Raw genomic sequence first — 20,975 nt, 5'->3', positions numbered from 1 at the left:
TTACCTGTGTTTGCTTTCCAGTATATAAACTGCCTTTGCTTTTTACCAGTGTGTCTGGCTACTCTTTTTGGTTGGTGTTGGCGTCTGGGGGGACCCAGACAGAACACCTGTCAATGACTACTTCAGCTTCAACCGCAACAACACAAGAGCACGCAACAGATTCAAACTTAACATTAACCGCTACAAACTTGACTGTAAAAAATATGACTTTAACAATCGAGTTGTCGAAGCGTGGAACTCATTACCAGACTCAATAGTGTCAACCCCAAACTCCCAACATTTCTCCCTTAGACTATCCACAGTTGACCTCTCCAAGTTCCTAAGAGGTCAGTAAGGGGCGTACATAAGTGCACTAGTGTGCCTTTCGTCCCCTGTCCAATTGTCTTTCCTTTATCTCTTATATCATATATATTTTCTTCCTTTCATATATCTTCTCTTATTTTATATTTTTCTTTATATATATTACCTCATGTCTATTCTCTTCTATATGTATTGTGTATTGGACAAAATAAACAAATAAAATAAATACGCAGGACTTTTATTTATCCTTTTAGCGTTGTCCATTGGAAACTATTGTACTAAAAGTGAAGATGCTTGACATGGGAGAACCAAGAGCTCTGTTAGCAACTGCGCTCTCTCCTCCTGTTAGCGGTGATATTGAACGTACGATTCTGCATCTTAAAGAGGTGGGTGTTTTATTAAATTAAAACGATTGTACACAATTCTTTTAAGTATGGTTGTTGTTGGTTTTTTTGGAAAAACCAAGCCACCTGTTCAGTTAATAGGAGGATGAAAAGTTGAACAATCCATTGTATTTATAATTTGTATCACTGTATGGTGCTACCTGCGGAGCATGGATAACTAATTCCGAGAATTCAATTTGGGGGAGGTAACTGAATAATTAAAAATGAAATTCGGGAATTAGACCACATGCTTCACAAAAAAATCTTCTTTTTTATGGTTTCAGCCCCAATCTCCCCAATTTTAATTTTAGAGTGTCTACTGTTGACTTTACCCCATTCCTAAGAGGTCTGTAAGGAGCATGCATAAGTGCACCAGCGCACCTACCATCCCTGTCCTAATGTACCCTTTTATTTTTATTCATATTCATTTCATGTATTCAAATCATGTTTATACTTATATGTACTAATATGTGTTTGACAAAATAAATAAATAAAAATAAAATAAATAAATAAATAGATGGGCTACAAAAATGGTGGAAGGTCTTAAGCATAAAACTTATCAGGAAAGACTTAATGAACTCAATCTGTATAATCTGGAGGACAGAAGGGAAAGGGGGGACATGATTGAAACATTTGAATATGTTAAAGGGTTAAATAAGGTTCAGGAGGGAAGTGTTTTCAATAGGAAAGTGAACACAAGGAACAAGGGAGCACAATCTGAGGTTAGTTGGGGGAAAGATCAGAAGCAACGTGAGAAAATATTATTTTACTGAAAGAGTAGTAGATGCTTGGAACAAACTTCCAGCAGACATGGTTGGTAAATCCACAGTAACTGAATTTAAACTTACCTGGGATAAACATATATCTATCCTAAGATAAAATACAGGAAATAATGTAAGGGCAGACTAGATGGACCATGGGGTCTTTTTCTGCTGTCAATCTTCTATGTTTCTATGTTCCTATACATACGGGTACATATATTCAGCATTGTAGGCTGCAAATTGTGCTAGCATGACATTATTTGCTGCCAAGCTTTGAATATAACCTTTAGCTTATAGTAAAGGTTAGTCTTAAAAGTTATTATTGTGTCTCCAATTAATATTATTATTGCTTTTGTTTTGGAATAGTTAGGAGCACTTGCTATTAATGATCATTTTGAACAAAGAAATCCTTATGATGGTGAATTGACCTTTCTGGGAAGGGTGCTGGCACAGTTACCTGTGGATCAACACCTAGGCAAACTAATAGTTCTTGGACATGTCTTTGGATGTCTGGAAGAAACACTTATTATAGGTGAGTAACACATATCTCAACTTAGGTTAGTAATAAAGAGGGTTACAGAAAAATAAGAATGAGGCAGATCTTTAATCTTAGAAATGCATGACCATGGCCAAAGAGCCACCTAAAAATAATGTACTGAAATTAACAAATTTATTTAATCAATAAAAGGACAAATACAATTTTTAGCAATAAATGTTATTTCTTCTCTCTCTTTACAGCTGCAGCCCTCTCTTTGAACAGTTTCTTTGTGATACCTTTCAAGCAACATCTTGATGGATATAGGTATTTTCCCTAAAGCCATAATCTGATTTATTGACATTTGATCATTCATTTTGTATTTGTGTATACAGTAGTCCCTCGCTATACCGCGCTTCACCTACTGCGGCTTCACTTCATCGCGGGTTTTTGAGGAAGTCGATCGGCAGATTTAAACAGCCCGCCGAACTCGATCGGCAGGTTTAAAAAAAAATAAATCTAAAATTGTAAATACTGTATTTAAATACTGTATCTAAAATAAATACTGTGTGGGAAGGGTTTATAAACACTTAAAACAATGAAAACTTACCAAACAATTACAATATAAATACTTAAATAAGTACTATCAGTCGATAAATTCCCCATCACAGATTTCACCTATCGCGGCCAGGTCTGGAACGTAACACCAGCGATAGGTGAGGGACTACTGTATACTACTCTTTCTCATAAAATTTGCTCCAAGGTTCTAAACATCTTAACATTCCATAGAGGGAAGCAACTGGGAAGTGGAAGCCAAGTTTATATCTCACTTTTTCTTCAGAAGAGAGCCAGTTTGGTCTAGTGCTTAAGGCACCAAGTTAGAAAGCCAGAGGTTTGGGTCAATCACTCTCTCCCAACCCAGCTTCCCTCACAGAGTTGTTATTTTAGAGAAAATAGGAAGAAGATGTATTGGATATGTTCAATACATATGAATTATTTGTAAAAATAATAAAGATGGATCCAAATAAATAAGGAGCTTTATGCAGTTGTAACAGCTGCATGTTGTTCTGTCGGGCTCTCTGGTAGACTCCTCCCGAAAATTCACAGGTACAAATTTCAGACACACACACGTTTGAAAATTCAAAACAATGTTCTTTATAATGAAAATTCACTTAACCTAAGCCCTCTTTTGGTAGAGCAAAGAGCACTCGTCTCCAAACAAACTGGTAATTTGTACAAGTCCCTTATCAGTTCTGTGATACTTAGCTTGCAGCTGTGAGGCAATTCACAGTCCTTCTTCTTTCACAAAGTGAAACACACTTTGCTCTGGTTTAGTTTCAAAGCGGGGGAAAATCAGCACACAAAAGGTCCAAGTCAGTAAAGCAGTCACAAAACACAACGATCAGATAATCCTCCACAAAGGCCAAACCCACAGGCTGCTCTTTATAGCAGCCTCACTAATTACCACAGTCCCACCCAACCACAGGTGGCCTCATTTTCTTTGATAATAATCTCTCAGTTGTTGTTGCCTATGCATCGCTCTCCGCATGCGTGGCTGTATCATTAACTCTTGTTCCGAATCCAAGGAGGAGCTAGATAATTGATCTCTTTCTGAGCTGTCTGCCACACTCTCCTCCTCTCTGTCACTCATGTCTTCTTGGTCAGAGGAGCCTTCATCAGCAGATTCCACGGGGGAGGGGGGGCAGCAAAACAGGCCTACAGCATGTGGATGTCTCCCCCACATCCACAGTCCTTGGGGCAGGAGCTGGGGCAGAGCTAACCACAACACATTTAAACTTTATATTTAAACTATATAAATAAATTCATATTAGGCCTTGGGAGCTTCACAATATAAACCCTTGATATACTATACCTAGGGCTGTGCAGTGCTTCCAATTCACTTTAGTAGAAGTATAGTACATTGAAATGTATGGAACATAGGACTTCTCTTTAAAGCATTCACATCAGTTTCCTTGATCTCAGACAGGTGCTGGGTTCTTGTTCCTGCATATCCTTCACATCAGATCCAAATATTTTACAGACCTTTTTGTTTCTGCTGTTTCTGAAGACTATCTGTAAATTGACTCGACTTTTTTCTTTTTTTCATATGACTGCAAATTATTTCAGAAATAAAGTTTGTTTTACTGCATACATACTTCTTTTGAATTCATAGAATGAAAGAGTTGGCCAAGACAGAAAGAAATAGTATAGAGAACACTATATAAAAGAACATATGTATTTTAGACCTCTTCTTGCTCTACAGGAACAAGCTACAATTTTCTGGGAACAGCGGTAGTGATTGTATTGCAATTGTTAATGCATTTAAGGTAACTTATTCCTGCTTTTATATATTATGTTATTGGCATAATTGGGGCTTTCTTTGTTTTACTACCTGCATTTATTTATTTTTCCTATCCATTAGTGATTATTACTATTGAATGAGCTACTGCAAATTGTCCTTAAAATTTAAAATTAAAGGACAATATAAAATGTTTTCCATGTAATAAAAAGTCAAAGATATTTAGCTGTAGGATTTTTGATCAATGTGCATTGCACATGCTGCATTAAAGTCAATTACAAATTACATTATGACTTCTTTTGTCATTGTTAGGAATGGCAAGAAAACAGGAAAAAAGGAAAGCTTAGGCATCCAAAGGTTAGTTCTATTGGTAATCTGTTTGCTGACTTGGATATTTACTTGATCAAATGTTCTGTGCACTGTGATGGGATGGATGTCCTTCTGCGTCTTTCAGTAAAGCTGATTTGATCTTTCAAGATGCTGGATTAGCATCCTAAATTTAGAAAGAAAGAGAAACTGAGGAAAACCCATCCAATTGTAGGAGAAGAGATTAACATGTGTAAATCTGTGTCTCATAAATGAGTCATGATGCTTAGACACACCATTTATCCTAACAGCTGTGTGTAGAAAGTTTTCTTGAATCTGTTGTATATTGACTAACAAGATTGTTTCTCATCCAGCATTTTGGTATTTGAACAGATTGGTATAACTCTGGCATTGAGAATATTACTGTGCGTTTTAAGGCAGTGTTTCCCAACCTTGGCAACTTGAAGATATTTGGACTTCAACTCCCAGAATTCCCCAGCCAGCATTCGCTGGCTGGGGAATTCTGGGAGTTGAAGTCCAAATATCTTCAAGTTGCCAAGGTTGGGAAACACAGTTTTAAGGAAAGCAGCCAATCAGATAGGAGTCCTTAAAATGTTTGTTTATTTCTGTCTTATCTTAATCCATGAGATGATTGTTAAGTTTTTCTAACTTTCCTAAGCTGTTTTGGGCTATTGATGCACTGATTCTGCTCTGCATATTCAGGAATTTGAATTGCTAGATTTTGCTAAGATTTTTGTCTATTTAGCAGTAATTATTGTAGAGAGCTGGGATTCTCTTGATTTCTCCCTTTTGGATTTGGCCCACCTGCAGAAATGCTTGTAGGATAGAGAAGAATTTAACTGGAAGCTAAAGGGAGTCCGAACACCACAACTTTGCCTGCCTCTGGAATCCTGGTTACACATATAAAATATCCTGCAACTAAAAAAATTGAGTGCTTCCATGACACCAGCATGGAAGTTTGTTTTCTCACATGACACATAATCTGTGGATAGGGAAGAACCTACGTCTAGAGTAAATATTCTTCATCGTTTGCTTTTTGCTCAACTGCCTGAATAGTTTTGGAAGGCTGCTAATGATTACAAGAACAATATCTTGGTAGATTTAAAATAGGGCATGGCACAGAAACAAAAACAGTTATGCAAGTTGCTTTTTCAACTTCTGTTTATAGTTTTAGTTATTTTTAACTCTCTTGTTTCTGCCTCCAGAATGAAGTGGATTGGGGCCGTTCCAACTACATTCACATCAAAAGAATGAGAGAGGTGAATTTGATAATCTGTTTCACTGTTCTTCCTTTCCCATCACATCATAAAAGTAATTGCTTGGCCATCTTTTTTTTTTTGCAGCCCCCTAGTTGTATTGGTTGCAGTTTCCAGTTTACATTGCTGATATGCCAATTTTAGATATTTTTGCAAACAAAAATTCAGGGTAATAAAATTTTACTCCCTATGGTTAGAAATACCGTCCCTCCAAATAGGTTATAATTTTTAAAGCTTTGTTTGTCTATGGTGCACTTCACTTTATTTATATCCCATCTATTATTTTTTATAAATAATTCAACATACCTAGTATTCCTTCCTCCCCACATTTTTCACACACAACAAGACATGAGAGGTAATGAGAGACAGTGACTGGCCCAAAATCATCTTGCAACTTTCATGTCTAGGCAAAACTAGAACTGAATATCTATCTGGTGTCTTTAAGATGAAATATAAGACCTGGATCTCCACATAGGATTTAGAAAAGCAATCTAGATTCATTAGATCTGCATCCCCAGGATGTTGTCTTTGTCACTATTGCACTATTGCAAACATTTGGGTTTGCAATATATAAACAAGCTAGCAATGAATATTTGTTTGTATTGAAGTATTATAGCTTTAAGAGGTAGTGTTGCAAATTGCCATAAGAGGGAGCCAGAAAGCATGATTTTCTCTCTCTGCTTTCTCTGTTCTTTCTGCTGATTCACTATGACTGATTTAGTAAGGTCTGTGTGATTTGATGATGGTTTGATGTACTGTACTTGTAAGCTGTAATGTATGTCTGATATGTAAGACAAAGACAGGATTGTAATATTATTGTATTGAGAGATATTGACTGATCTGAAGGTGTATGACTGGACTGTTTAAGTTGACTGTGCTATTTTTAAAGTATAAACACTATTTTATACATTTTAATGTATCTATCTTGTATGACTAAATAATTAGTCATATCTGCTGGAATTCCTCTGTGCATGTTCTTGATAACTCCTTAACAACTGCAAAGTATGAAAAATACTTTTAAAGGTTTTTTTGAGGCAGGAATTTTTACATTAACTTTTGACAACAAACTATGAATGATATAAGAAAGCTATGAATGATACAAGAGAGTATAAAAATTTGAAGTTTAGTGCCCAAAGATGTAAATTTGAACCCATGTTCCTTTCCAAACTAACTTACTTTTGTCTTTAGCTTCCAAAAATACCTTGGAATACCTTTTATTCACAGCCAAGAGAAATAAAACACGTTCATATAAGACAAACAGTCATATACTATCTCACTTAAATTTTACTAAAGTGGAGTGGAAAGGGAAAATTGCAATTTGTTGACTGAAATCGTATGACAGTGCTTAAGAAAGCTGCATGTTCCCGCTCTAGCCAATTAGAATAGACTCCTTATGGGTACTTTTGAATGATCTGCTTTCACTAAGGTTACTCTTACATTTAGTATTAGTTCCGCAATGGTAGCAAATTGAAAGGGAAAATATAGACTCATATTCTAATCTACTAACATTCCCTGCCTCTTGTACCCGTGATCTCTCCCTTTCTCTTTTAGTAATGGAGGGGGCAAATATGCCCTTTTAACTTGCTTTTCTTTTTCTCTTCCTATTCTTATCATGTACTCAGTTTTGTATCACAAAGTGGGCAGAAACATGTTATTGTGAACAGACGTTTTTGCTTCTTTTGATAATTTTTACAGCATGTCGCATGCTACCTATTTTGTATTTGCTATCTTTTATACTGCATGTATTAAAATATCTTGTCCGTACTGTATCTTTGGTAAACATTCTGTCAAATGCACAAATTCAATTACTGACTCTATTTTCTTGGCATATATCTTCGACTCCATTGTTCAGATCAAACATAATTACTGAATATTCAAAGTTATGCTCCTTTCTGAATCATTCAGCTATATAACTGCAAAGCATGCACGAACTTAATTAACAATGCACATAATATGCAGAGAAAAGTACACTTATCCCATGTCCTCATAGCCAGTATATTTATATTATTGAACTAAAGTGAATGATATAGCCAAGAAGACATCACTAGGTCTCAAAATCCAGATGGATCTTGACAGACTTGAGCCCTGGGCCCTATCTAACAAAATGAAATTCAATACAGAAAAAAATAAAGTCCTACATTTAGGTAAGAAAAACCAAAAATATACATATAAACTGGGTGAAACCATACTCAATAGCAGTCACTGCAAGAGGGATCTTGGAGTCCTAGTAGACCAGTGTTTCCCGACCTTGGCAACTTGAAGATATCTGGACTTCAACTCCCAGAAGTCCCCAGCCAGCATTCACTGGCTAGGGAATTCTGGGAGTTGAAGTCCAAATATGTTCAAGTTGCCAAGGTTGGGAAACACTGTAGTAGACAACCAGCTAAACATGAGCCAACAGTGTGCAGCAGCAGCCAAAAAAGGCCATTGCAATCCTGAGCTACATTAATAAAGGGATACAATTTATTTATTTATTTATTAGATTTGTATGCTGCCCCTCTCCGAAGACTTGGGGCGGCTAGCAACAATGAAAAGACAATGAAAACAAATTTAATATTAAAAATAATCTAAAAAACCCCAATTTAAAGAACCACTCATACATACAAGCATACCATGTATAAATTCTATAAGCCTAGGGGGAAGTGAAATTTCAATTCCCCCATGCATGACGAAAGAGGTGGGTTTTAAGGAGCTTGCGAAAGGCAAGGAGGGTGGGGGCAACTCTGATATCTGGGGGGGAGCTGGTTCCAGAGGGTCGGGGCCACCACAGAGAAGGCTCTTCTCCTGGGTCCCACCAAACGACATTGCTTAGTCGATGGGACCCGGAGAAGGCCAACTCTGTGGGACCTAACCGGTCGCTGGGATTCGTGCGGCAGAAGGCGGTCCCGGAGATATTCTGGTCCGATGCCATGAAGGGCTTTATAGGTCATAACAATCTAGGACTAGGGATACAATCTAGGACTATAAAGCCTTAGTTAGACCACTAAGTTTAGACCAAATCTAGTTTTGGTCACCATACTACAAAAAAAGACATTGAAACATTAGAGAAAGTGTGGAGGAGAGCAACCAGGATGCTAAGGTACTGCAAATTATAACAGGAAAAGCAGTTGCAAGAACTGGGCATGTCCAATCTGACGAAGAGAAGGATCAAGGGAGACATGATAGCAGTGTTCCAATTCTTGAGGGGCTGCCACAGAGAGGAGGGGGTCAGGCTGTTTTCCAAGGCACTAGAAGGCCAGACAAGTGATAGTGGATGGAAACTGACCAAGCAGAGATTCCTCCTGGAAATAAGGAGACACTTTCCGACTGAGAGCAATCAACCAGTGGAACACCTTGGTTGCGGAGGTTGTGAGAGCTCCAACATTTAAGACCTTCAAGAGGAAATTGGACTGCCCTCTGTCTGAAGTGGTGTAGGAACTCCTACTTGAGCAGGGAGTTGGACTAGATGACCTACAAGGTCCCTCCCAACTCTAGTAATCTGTAATCTGTAAAAAGTTATAGTTATTTCACTTATTCCTGTTGAACTGTTTGCTCAGCAGCCAGTTTATTTCCATAGGTGCCTTGCATTATTTTTATCATGAAAAACTCACGTTGCATTCAGCAGCCAACTTTCAAATCACATTCACACCGAGAATTGAGGATCTGATTGAAAGAATTCTCAGAGTTCCTAGCTACCACGTTGCCTAGACATTCTGGAAATTACTAACGTAACACATCTGGTAGGCACTAGAACAGTGATGAAGAAACATGCTACCTTTGAAAAATGTTCGGAAACTTCAGTTCATGCAGAATGCAGCTGCGCAAGCAATCATGGGCTTTCCCAAATATGCCCATGTTACACCAACACTCCGCAGTCTGCATTGGTTGCCGATCAATTTCCGATCACAATTCAAAGTGTTAGTTATGACCTATAAAGCCCTTCATGGCACCGGACCAGATTATCTCAGGGACCGCCTTCTGCTGCACGAATCTCAGTGACCAGTTAGGTCCCACAGAGTGGATCTTCTCCGGGTCCCATCAACTAAAGAATGTCGCTTGGCGGGACCCAGGGGAAGAGCCTTCTCTGTGGCGGCCCCGGCCCTCTGGAACCAACTCCCCCCAAAGATTAGAATTGCCCCCACCCTCCTTGCCTTTCGTAAGCTGCTTAAAACCCACCTCTGCCGTCAGGCATGGGGGAATTGAGACCCTCTTCCCCCTAGGCCTTTACAATTCTATGCATGGTATGTATGTATGTATGTTTGGTTTTTTATATTAATGGGTTTTTAATTGTTTCTAACATCAGACTACTATTGTACACTGCTTTATTGTTGCTGTTAGCCGCCCCGAGTCTCCGGAGAGGGGCGGCATACAAATCCAATAAATAAATTATGGGCTCAGTGTGTCAAAAATTTATAAAATGAATCTGTTGGCATGTCACCCACCCCAAACAAAAAAGTCCCAATTGTCTATTTAACCCTCCCCCCCCCCCCCCCGGGTCTAAGCTACCCTGAATAGTAGCATTTGGTAATAGTGCAAACACTAGGCCTGAAGTGTCATTTCTGACATGCATGTCATATGTTCATCATCACTGCATTAGAATATGGGACGGTTGCTTTTTGATAACTTCAATCTATTGCTTAGATAATATTAGGTTATCAGCAAAGGCCTAGGTCTAGGACATAAATATAGAATAATTTATTTTGTACGAAACAAAGTGATGCATCTTTACCTTTTAGGTCCTTGTGTACTTTAAAACAGTTTTACAATTTTTAGGTGGCTGAGTTGTATGAGGAGTTGAAAAAAAGAGTTGGCGTATTCAATATGGTTGTCAACACTCATTCTCCCATCATGGATCAAGAGCATGCACATAAGCAGCGTTTTATTTTGCAGGTGAGAGAGTTGGTTATATTAGAAATGTTTTCAAAACATTTATGAATCTGCTGAGACTCAAACACAGGCTAATTCCAGAATGTGACTTTGAATATGTTTATTGCTTCTTTTCTGTTTTAATTGTACAGTTTAGAAGTATACAAACAAAACTATAATTAAAGTAAAGATACAGTGATGCCTCGTCTTACAAATGCCTTGTCATACAAACTTTTCGAGTTACAAACCCGGGATTTAAGATTTTTTTTGCCTCTTCTTACAAACTATTTTCACCTTACAAACCCACCGCCACAGCTGGGATGCCCCGCCTCCAGATTTCCTTGCCAGCGAAGCACCCGTTTTTGTGCTGGGATTCCCCTGAAGCTCCCCTCCATGGGAAACCCCACCTCCGGACTTCCGTGTTTTTGTGATGCTGCAGGGGAATCACAGCAGCGCGAAAATGGGCGTTTCGCTGGCAATGGAAGTCCGGAGGTGGGGTTTCCCAGTGAGGGGAGCCTCAGTGAAATCACAGCATCGCAAAAACACGGAAGTACGGAGGTGGGGTTTCCCAGTGAGGGGAGCCTCAGTGAAATCAAAGCATCGCAAAAACACGGAAGTACGGAGGTGGGGTTTCCCATGGAGGGGAGCCTCAGGGGAATCCCAGCAGCACAAAAACAGGTGCTTAGGCTGGCAAAAGGGGTGAATTTTGGGCTTGCACGCATTAATCGCTTTTCCATTGATTCCTATGGGAAACATTGTTTCGTCTTACAAACTTTTCACCTTAAGAACCTCGTCCTGGAACCAATTAAGTTTGTAAGACAAGGTATCACTGTATGTGGATTTTGTGAACATAATTTTCCTCTTTTTAGATTTTAAATATGAGCACTTTGTTTCTCTAGATCTGAAGTGTAGCTGTGAGGGTGAACCTATGGTACGCATTCGTCTTCAGGATTTTTGGTGGGCAGGTGATGATCACCTGGCCTTTGTGCGTGCGGCAGTGCCAGACAGCAGAAGAGCTGGTCTTCTGTTTTCTGGCCCGAGCAGGCATGCCGGCCAGTTGATCAATGTGTGCGCATCAGTAATTGAAAACTTGTTGGCTGGTGCGCATGCATGTGCCGGAAACCGGAAGTTCATTTTCTGGCATGCGCAAGTCTCTTAGGCAGTTCCTCTTCCTGGTTGAAGCCCAGATGGGTGTGCATGCACTTGATACCGAAGAGGTTCGCCATCACTGAAATATACAGTACTGTATATGGAAATCTAATTAATTTGCATGGTTTAGTGTTCTGTATTATTTCTTTTTTATAGGACATTTATACAGTTTGCCACTTACTTCCCTCCAAGAATAAAAGGACAGACAGACATTTTCAATAATTTTCCTTGGGGTCAGATTTTCCATGTTCCTAATCGAGGCTTCCTATCCTTATTACAAGCGTACAAACCTTATACCTACATCTTCATCGCAGCTTGAAAATGTGTGATCTGTAGTTGAATGTTGAGACTATTGCAAGACTTTCATACATGCGTGCTTATCATTCAGTAGGTGTAGTAACAAATGGTGGAAAAAAACATCCTCAAAGGAGCTACTCCATACAGAATTGTCATGGCCAAATAGCTATACAGTGATCCCCCCGCTCGTTGCGAGGGTTCCGTTCCAGGACCCCCCGCAACGAACGGGTTTTCGCGAAGTAGCGCTGCGGAAGTAAAAACACCATCTGCGCATGTGCAGATGGTGTTTTAAACTTCCGCAGCGCTAGCAAGGAGCCGAAGATTGGGGGCGGCGAGGCTGTTTTAAAACGTCGCCGCCGACATGGGGGGCTCGCTAGCACCCCCCCGAACCCCCAACCCGGGTTTGGGGGGGTGCTAGCAAGCCCCCCATGTCGGCGGGGACGTTTTAAAACACCCGCGCGGCTTTCCAATGAGTCCCGAAGACAAACGCGGAAGTTTGACGTTTGTCTTCGGGACTCATTGGAAAGCTCCGATCGTTTTAAAGCAGGCACGCCGTTCTCCGCTGACTCCTAAAGCGGGGAAGTTCGCCAGGAGTCAGCGGAGAACGGCGCAACTGTTTTAAAACGATCGGAGCTTTCCAATGAGTCCCGAAGACAAACGCGGAAGTTTGACGTTTGTCTTCGGGACTCATTGGAAAGCTCCGATCGTTTTAAAACAGTTGCGCCGTTCTCCGCTGACTCCTGGTGAACTTCCCCGCTTTAGGAGTCAGCGGAGAACGGCGTGCCTGCTTTAAAACGATCGGAGCTTTCCAATGAGTCCCGAAGACAAACGTCAAACTTCCGCGTTTGTCTTCGGGACTCATTGGAAAGCTCCGATCATTTTAAAACAGTTGCGCCGTTCTCCGCTGACTCCTGGCGAACTTCCCCGCTTTAGGAGTCAGCGGAGAACGGCGTGCCTGCTTTAAAACGATCGGAGCTTTCCAATGAGTCCCGAAGACAAACGCGGAAGTTTGACGTTTGTCTTCGGGACTCATTGGAAAGCTCCGATCGTTTTAAAGCAGGCACGCCGTTCTCCGCTGACTCCTAAAGCGGGGAAGTTCGCCAAGAGTCAGCGGAGAACGGCGCAACTGTTTTAAAACGATCGGAGCTTTCCAATGAGTCCCGAAGACAAACGCGGAAGTTTGACGTTTGTCTTCGGGACTCATTGGAAAGCTCCGATCGTTTTAAAACAGTTGTGCCGTTCTCCGCTGACTCCTGGCGAACTTCCCTGCTTTAGGAGTCAGCGGAGAACGGCGCGCCTGCTTTAAAACGATCGGAGCCGGCCGGCTCCGATCGTTTTAAAACAGGTGCGCCGTTCTCCGCTGACTCCTGGCGAACTTCCCGGGCGAAGGGCGAAGGGCGGGCGAGCGGGTGCTGGGGGGGGCTTCACCCTCCCGCCAGCAAGAGGGGGAAGACCCAGGGAAGCCGCCCAGCAGCTGATCTGCCGGGCGCCATCTACGCATGCGTGCCCATAGAAAAAAGGGCACGGATGCGCAGATGGTGTTTTGACTTCCGGGTTTAAAAATCGCAAATTACCCTGTTCGCAATGGTCGGGGACGCAATAACCGGGGGATCACTGTATAGCCAAGGGGATAAAACTAATGTAAGTTAGAGGAGTAAAATCATGTAACTGGGAATAAGTGCGAATCACATGATCATATACAAGTAACTGCACAGGGAAGAAGGGGTTTGCTAAGAGAAATTTATTTATTTATTTGTTAGTTGGATTAATATGCCGCCCCTCTCTAAAAACTCGGAGCGGCTTACAACATATAAAATGCCCATTTTACAGCAACTTGCTCCCTCTTGAGATCAGCAAGTATTATGGGCCCAATTGGCAAAAGAAAGCTCAGGACTGTATAAGTTGGAAACATGCAGAAGAAGCCTTCATCCTGAAATGGATAGACAATGGTTAAAATGGTGATGCTGATGACTCCCTCTTATTTATTATCTATCTATCTATCTATCTATCTATCTATCTATCTATCTATCTATCTATCTATCTATCTATCTATCTATCTATCTATCTATATTTATTTATTTATTTATATATATATTTATATTTATTTATTTATTGATTTATTTTATTTATTTATTGATTTATTTATTTGATTTGATTTGATTTGATTTGATTTGTATGCCGCCCCTCTCCGGAGACTTGGGGCGGCTAACAACAGTAATAAAACAATGTACAATAATAATCCAATAAATACTAAAAATGATTTAAAACCCTGCTGTTCTGTTCGGGTCGTATGTGACCCGAAGCCAAGTTTGAGTCCCTGTAAAAAATTTTCCCTGCATATCTGAAACTTGAAATTTCATGACTATCCATCACTTCAGGGGTTCTCTCTATGAGAATTTTTTTTGGGGGGTGGGGGGCTTAGTTTTTGCTGGGCAAAAAAAGTTACAAATCTTCTGTTCGGGTCACATACGACCCGGACCGAAAACTCTTCATTTGAAGTGCTTATGTTTGGTCAATTTGAAAACTTTTTTCACTTGGAAAGTAGTCTGAACATTTCTGCACACAATGATATGAAAATTGAAATGAAAAAAGTAAATCTTATTGGTTTATTTTGCGGATATAATGCACGCCCCCCCGTTTTTGTGATTTATTTTTCAATTTATGGATAGTTTTGCTTGCAAAATGCATTCTATTTTACTAAAGTTGGTGTGGGATTGGTAGCTTGAACATTTCTGAATATAAGAAAAATATAAAGGAACTGAAAAAAATGATTCTTATTGGTTTTTTAATATCAGAAATAAGGCCTCCCCCCCCCCTTGGCTGCTTGCAACCATTTTCACTTTTTATTTTTTTATCCTCCAAATCCGAAATATTCTTTAAAATCTTAGGCATTCATTTACTCAATTTAACAATGCTGATCATCAAAAAATATTTTTGGGGTGGTGGCTAATTGTTTTCTGGGCAAAAAAAAATCATAACTTCGAGTCTGTTTCTGTTCGTATATGACCGGACCAAAAATAATTTTTTTAGGTACTTGAATTTGATCTTTTTGAAAACTTTTTCAACTGGAAAACTAGTTTGAACATTTATGAACATAATGATATGAAAATTGAACTGGAAAAATTGAGACTTATATTTTTATTTTGATCAAAAAGCCCCTCCCCCCCATCCTTTTTTAATTTCGTGTCAATTTCTATTTTTTTAAGGCTACAAATCCCTAAGGAATTTCCCCCCAAAAGGTTTGATATACTAAATTGAACATTTCTGAATATAAGAAAAATATAAATGAACTGAAAAAAATGGTTCTTATTGGTTTATTTTTGCCACAAAAAGACCACCCCCCACCCCCGGCCTTGCTATGTGCCATTATTGTCACTGTTTATACATATTTGTCTAGAAATATTTGGAATATCCTTTTGAAAATCAACCACATTGTAGCCAGAGGACTAATTTTATGAAACAAATCCATTTTACTAAAAAAAAGTATGTAAGTTTGAAATTAACAGCATAATTTTTATATAAATTGAAATAATTGAACACGGGGGGAGGCATACATTTATGTGCAAAATAAACCAATATGCATCAATTTTTCCAGTTCAATTTTCATATCATTATGTTCAGAAATGTTCAAGCTACCAATCCCACACAAACTTTAGTAAAATAGAATGTATTTTGCTAGCAAAACTATCCATAAAGTGAAGACTATTTAAAAAAAACGGGGGGGCATGCATTTCATCAACAAAATAAACCAATATGCATCAATTTTTCAAGTTCAATTTTCATATCATTATGTTCAGAAATGTTCAAGCTACCAATCCCATACCAACTTTAGTAAAATAGAATGCATTTTGCAAGCAAAACTATCCATAAATTGAAAAAAATTTCACAAAAATGGGGGGGGCGTGCATTATATCCGCAAAATAAACCAATAAGATTTACTTTTTTCATTTCAATTTTCATATCATTGTGTGCAGAAATGTTCAGACTACTTTCCAAGTGAAAAAAGCTTTCAAAAAGACCAAACATAAGCACTGCAAATGAAGAGTTTTCGGTCCGGGTCAGGGTGACCCGGGAACAGAAGATTTGTTACTTTTCTTAAACAGAACAGCAGGGTTAAAAACCCATTAATATATTAAAAAAAACCCAAAACCAAACATACATACAGACATACCACACATGAAATTGTAAAGGCCCGGGGGGAAAGAGCATCTCAATTCCCCCATGCCTGGCGGCAGAGGTGGGTTTTAAGGAGCTTACGAAAAGCAAGGAGGTTGGGGGCAATTCTAATCTCTGGGTGGAGTTGGTTCCAGAGCGCCCGGGCCACCACAGAGAAGGCTCTTCCCCTGGGTCCCGCCAAGTGGCATTGTTTGGTTGACGGGACCCGGAGAAGACCCACTCTGTGGGACCTAAAGTCGCTGGGATTCGTGCAGCAGAAGGCAGTCCCTGAGATAGTCTGGTCCGGTGCCATGAAGGGCTTTATAGGTCATAACAAACACTTATTTGTTTTGTCTAGTACATAATGTAGGTATGTGAAGATATAATCATATTAATATAAATGAATAAAAGATTAGAAAAACGTTAGAAATAATAGAGAAGGAATAATCATTAGAAATAATAGTATTCATATACATGATGATAATAAAACATAAAGAGACATTAGGACAGGGGATGGAAGGCACGCTGGTTCTCTTATGCACGCCCCTTACTGACCTCTTAGGAATCGGGATAGGTCAACAGTGGATAGTCTAAGGGTAAAATTTTGGGGGGTTAGGGGATTACACTACAGAGTCTGGTACAGTATTCCCTCTATTTTTTGGGGGGTGGGTGGGCGGAAAAGTATAGTGTCTGAGCGGCAGTCCCTTTGGGACTGGGCGGCACAGAAATATTAAATAAACAAACAAACAAACAAACAAACAAACAAAAAACCCACCCTGTTTTGCCTCAGAGAATTTCAAAATAAAATACTGTACTGTGTGTCTATAACTGAGCTCATAATAGGGCAACTCTATCAATATCAAAATGCCACTTAAATAGTTGAGCTAGTTTCAAACTAGATTTTGATTTTCTTTCTCTCTTCCTTACTCCCATTCTTTTTCTTTCTCTTTTCCTTCCTCTCTTTTTTCTATCTCTCTCTCTTCCTCTCTTCCTCTCTTCCTCTCTCTCTCCTTCCCTCTCACTCTTTCCCTCTCGGCTTCTGGGCAAGTTTGGAAAACTCTGAGTTGATGATGATTTTTAAGTGAGCGATTGCTCACTGCTCAGCTTAGAGGGAACTATGGTCTGGTAGTGAGTTCCATGCTTCGACCACTCGATTACAAAAGTCGTACTTTTTGCAGTCGAGTTTAGAGCGATTTACATTAAGTTTGAATCTGTTGTGTGCTTGTGTGTTTTCTCAGGTGGTGATTGCTGGAGCTTTCTATCCAAATTATTTTACCTTTGTGTACCATGATAAAGAAGTTGCTGTGAGGGAAATGTCAGGCAGAGATCCCAAAACAACGGTGATGGTATGTAAATTACATTTTAAGTGGCTGTCGCAATGAGGTATTAATTTTTCACATAGTAGTTGCATTAATCGTTTGTGGCCAGTGTAACAGTAGCTGCATTAATCTCTTTGTGGCACTCTTTAAGTATTTATTATGGCATACATTTTTATGGCTACAGCAGCCATAGGTGCTTCATTTCCCAGTTTATTTGAAATCCACTCATAGTGGATTAAAAGAATATGAAGAAAAGAGCAAAATGTTGGAAGAACAGATTGTGAACAAAGAAAAACAAAAACAGAACTTTTCATGGCAGCCAGTGTTGTGATTCAGTCTGAGGCTCCTCAGGGAACGGCTGGAACTCTGCCGGCTCCATGCTCAGAGGGGGAGGACGAGGAACAGGAGGAGGAGGAGGACCAGGCAGACTGGGAAGAGGAATGTCAGGACGAGGAGGAGGGAGAACAGCCTGAGACCCCCGGGGGGGGGAGCTCTCCCCAGCGAGTAGCCTGGAGTCATTAGATGAGAACGCACAAGCCATCATAGATATGAGGCAGAGAAGGGCAGCACAACGAAGGGGACAATTAGCCAGGTATTTCCATCCCTAATAGGCAACAGCTGGGTTTGGGTGTGGTTCTCCTCAGAAAGGTTGAAAAGGCAGGCCCGTCCTTCCTGTATTGTGGAGAGTTATCTTTTGGGAGTCCTGTGACCTTGCTTCGATCCTTGGCGTCTCTGATTCTGGCTTGTGGCCTAGAAGGCTGAAAACTTGGGGGAGGCGTGGGTTTTATTATCTACAGTGGTGTGTGTGCCAGCAAGAAGCTTGTTGTATTGTCTGTCCGTCGTGACTCTTCTGTGAAGCTTCATAGCATTCCAGTTTGTAAGAACAGTTTTTGTTATCTCTGTTTGTTTTCAAAGATATAAAATGACTTTGCTTTTTACCAGTGTGTCTGGATACTCTTTTTAGTTGGTGTTGACGTCTGGGGGAACCCAGACAGAACAGCCAGGAGACTATATTCTTCTGGCAGGTCACATCTGGCAGAAATTGGATACTATTAGAAGTTAGGCTGATTAATTAGTTAGTGAGTTAGTTAGTGAGTGAGTTAGTTAGTGAGTGAGTGAGTTAGTTTGTTAGTCTTATATGCCGCCCAATCCCATAGGACTCAGGGCTGCTTACAACGATAAAAGAATGCAATAAAATGTCAAATATTAAGCAATAAAACTCATTAAACTAATCAATCAATTATAGCAACAAATCGTAGACTAAAAAAATCTTAGACTAACAATCCACTCCCACATACCAATCAAACTATGATTTGTCAAGAGCTAAGATGTTGACTCTCACGGCCCCCAGGCCTGCCGGCAGAGCCAGGTCTTCAAGGCTTTTCGGAAGGCCAGTAGGGTGGTAGCAGTACGGATATCGGGGGTTAGGGCCGGGGCCGCCACAGAGAAGGCCCTTTCCCACGGGCCTGCCAACCGGCACTGTTTAGTCAACGGGACCCGGAGAAGGCCAACCCTGTAGGATGTAATTGGTCTCTGAGAGGTCTGTGGCAGGAGACGGTCTTGTAAATAGTCTGGTCCTAAACCATGTAGGACTTTATAGATAATAACCAACACCTTGAACTGTGATCACAGACCAGTTGGTAGCCAGTGCAGGACACAGAGTGTTGGTATTATGTGGGTGTATCTAGGTGTACCTTAAGAGTAGTTCATGTTATTTAATTATTGTTATTTTTAAAATAATGTAAAGAACATGTTAAAAAATATCAGAGTGCTACCTTTCTGAAGACGCATTATTTTTTTCTTAACAGTTAAAGAACATTCCTCATTATGGTTTTCTGTATTACAAGCAGCTGCAATCCCTGTTCAGACAATGTGGTCAAGTCAAATCCATTGTTTATGATGGAACCAAGTAAGCAGACTTGTATGTTTTTATTTTAGGTGGGGTTTGGGGGGGGGGGGTTGGTTGTCTTCTGAGTAATCAGCTGCAGCTCTTTTCTCTCGTCTTTTCTTTTGGTCACTCCTCAAACAGCCCTTCTGAGGTTCCGGGCCTCTTGCCCATTGGGAGTTCTTGGATTTCTGTACAGTGGTACCTCTACTTATGAACTTAATTCGTTCCATGACCAGGTTCTTAAGTAGAAAAGTTTGTAAGAAGAAGCAATTTTTCCCATAGGAATCAATGTAAAAGCAAATAATGTGTGTGATTGGGGAAACCACAGGAAGGGGTGGAGGCCCTGTTTCCTCCCAAAATATTCCTAGAGAGGCCCCACAGAGGCTTTTCCCTGCCTTTTCCTGCTCTGTTTCCTCCCGGGAGATTCCTAGAGAGGCCCCGTGGAGGCTTCTCCCTGTCTTTTCCTGCTCTGTTTCCTTCCGGGAGATTCCTAGAGAGGCCCCATGGAGGCTTCTCCCTGCCTTTTCCGGTTACAGTTTCAAAGTTTGTAGGTGGAAAATGGTTCTTGAGAAGAAGCAAAAAAATCTTGAACACACGGTTCTTATCTAGAAAAGTTTGTAAGTAGAGGCATCACTGTATTGTGGTTCTCAGATCTTTGTATGTCGACGGTGGCTCTATTAATGGCAAGAAGAAATCACTATGCCAGGAAGCAACAGAAAATAGGAATTGCCCCTCTCTTGGTTCCTGCTCCCTTTTGCTTGCTCTAAATTTCCAGTTTTACATTACTTTCCATCAATATTTAGGAGAGACCTCCTGATAGCCATACTTTGTTTCTGTATATTTCCATGGGAATACTGGAGAATCAGAACATCTCTCAGTACATGTTCTGTTGGGCTCTCTGACAGAATCCTCCCAAAAATTCACAGGTACAAATTTCAGACACACACACGTTTGAAAATTCAAAACAATGTTCTTTATAATGAAAATTCACTTATACCAAGCCCTCTTTTGGTATAGCAAAGAGCACTCGTCTCCAAACAAACTGGTAATTTATACAAGTCCCTTATCAGTTCTGTGATACTTAGCTTGCAGCTGTGAGGCAATTCACAGTCCTTCTTCTTTCACAAAGTGACACACACTTTGCTCTGGTTTAGTTTCAAAGCGGGGAAAAATCAGCACACAAAAAGTCAAAGTCAGTAAAGCAGTCACGAAACACAACGATCAGATAATCCTCCACAATGGCCAAACCCACAGGCTGCTATTTATAGCAGCCTCACTAATTACCACAGTCCCAACCAACCACAGGTGGCCTCATTTTCTTTGATAATAATCTCTCAGTTGTTGTTGCCTATGCATGGCTCTCCTCATGCGTGGCTGTATCATTAACTCTTGTTCCGAATCCAAGGAGGAGCTAGATAATTGCTCTCCTTTTGAGCTGTCTGCCACACTCTCCTCCTCCCTGTCACTCATGTCTTCTTGGTCAGAGGAGCCTTCATCATCAGATTCCACCGGGGGCAAAAC

At 40.3% G+C, this 20,975-nt stretch overlaps 1 protein-coding gene across 2 annotated transcripts in view; it reads left to right on the top strand.

Annotated features, from left to right (window-relative positions):
* TDRD9 (tudor domain containing 9) overlaps positions 1 to 20,975 on the top strand; it is a 99,538-nt gene that overhangs the window by 50,332 nt on the left and 28,231 nt on the right. The window contains exons 15-23 of one of the 2 annotated variants that reach the window (XM_070751516.1): positions 555 to 686; positions 1,811 to 1,976; positions 2,183 to 2,246; positions 4,183 to 4,246; positions 4,531 to 4,575; positions 5,751 to 5,804; positions 10,554 to 10,670; positions 17,486 to 17,593; positions 19,375 to 19,475. In XM_070751516.1, the coding sequence (XP_070607617.1) occupies positions 555 to 686; positions 1,811 to 1,976; positions 2,183 to 2,246; positions 4,183 to 4,246; positions 4,531 to 4,575; positions 5,751 to 5,804; positions 10,554 to 10,670; positions 17,486 to 17,593; positions 19,375 to 19,475 (851 nt within the window). Of the gene's footprint in view, positions 1 to 554; positions 691 to 1,810; positions 1,977 to 2,182; positions 2,247 to 4,182; positions 4,247 to 4,530; positions 4,576 to 5,750; positions 5,805 to 10,553; positions 10,671 to 17,485; positions 17,594 to 19,374; positions 19,476 to 20,975 lie in introns of both variants that reach the window. The other variant, XM_070751523.1, reaches the window with a different exon arrangement.

Source organism: Erythrolamprus reginae, chromosome 1, assembly GCF_031021105.1.
Source record: "Erythrolamprus reginae isolate rEryReg1 chromosome 1, rEryReg1.hap1, whole genome shotgun sequence".
NCBI classification, from domain to species: Eukaryota; Metazoa; Chordata; class Lepidosauria; order Squamata; family Dipsadidae; genus Erythrolamprus; species Erythrolamprus reginae.
Note: the sequence above shows the minus strand (reverse complement) of the source record. Positions and strands in the feature narration are given on the sequence as shown.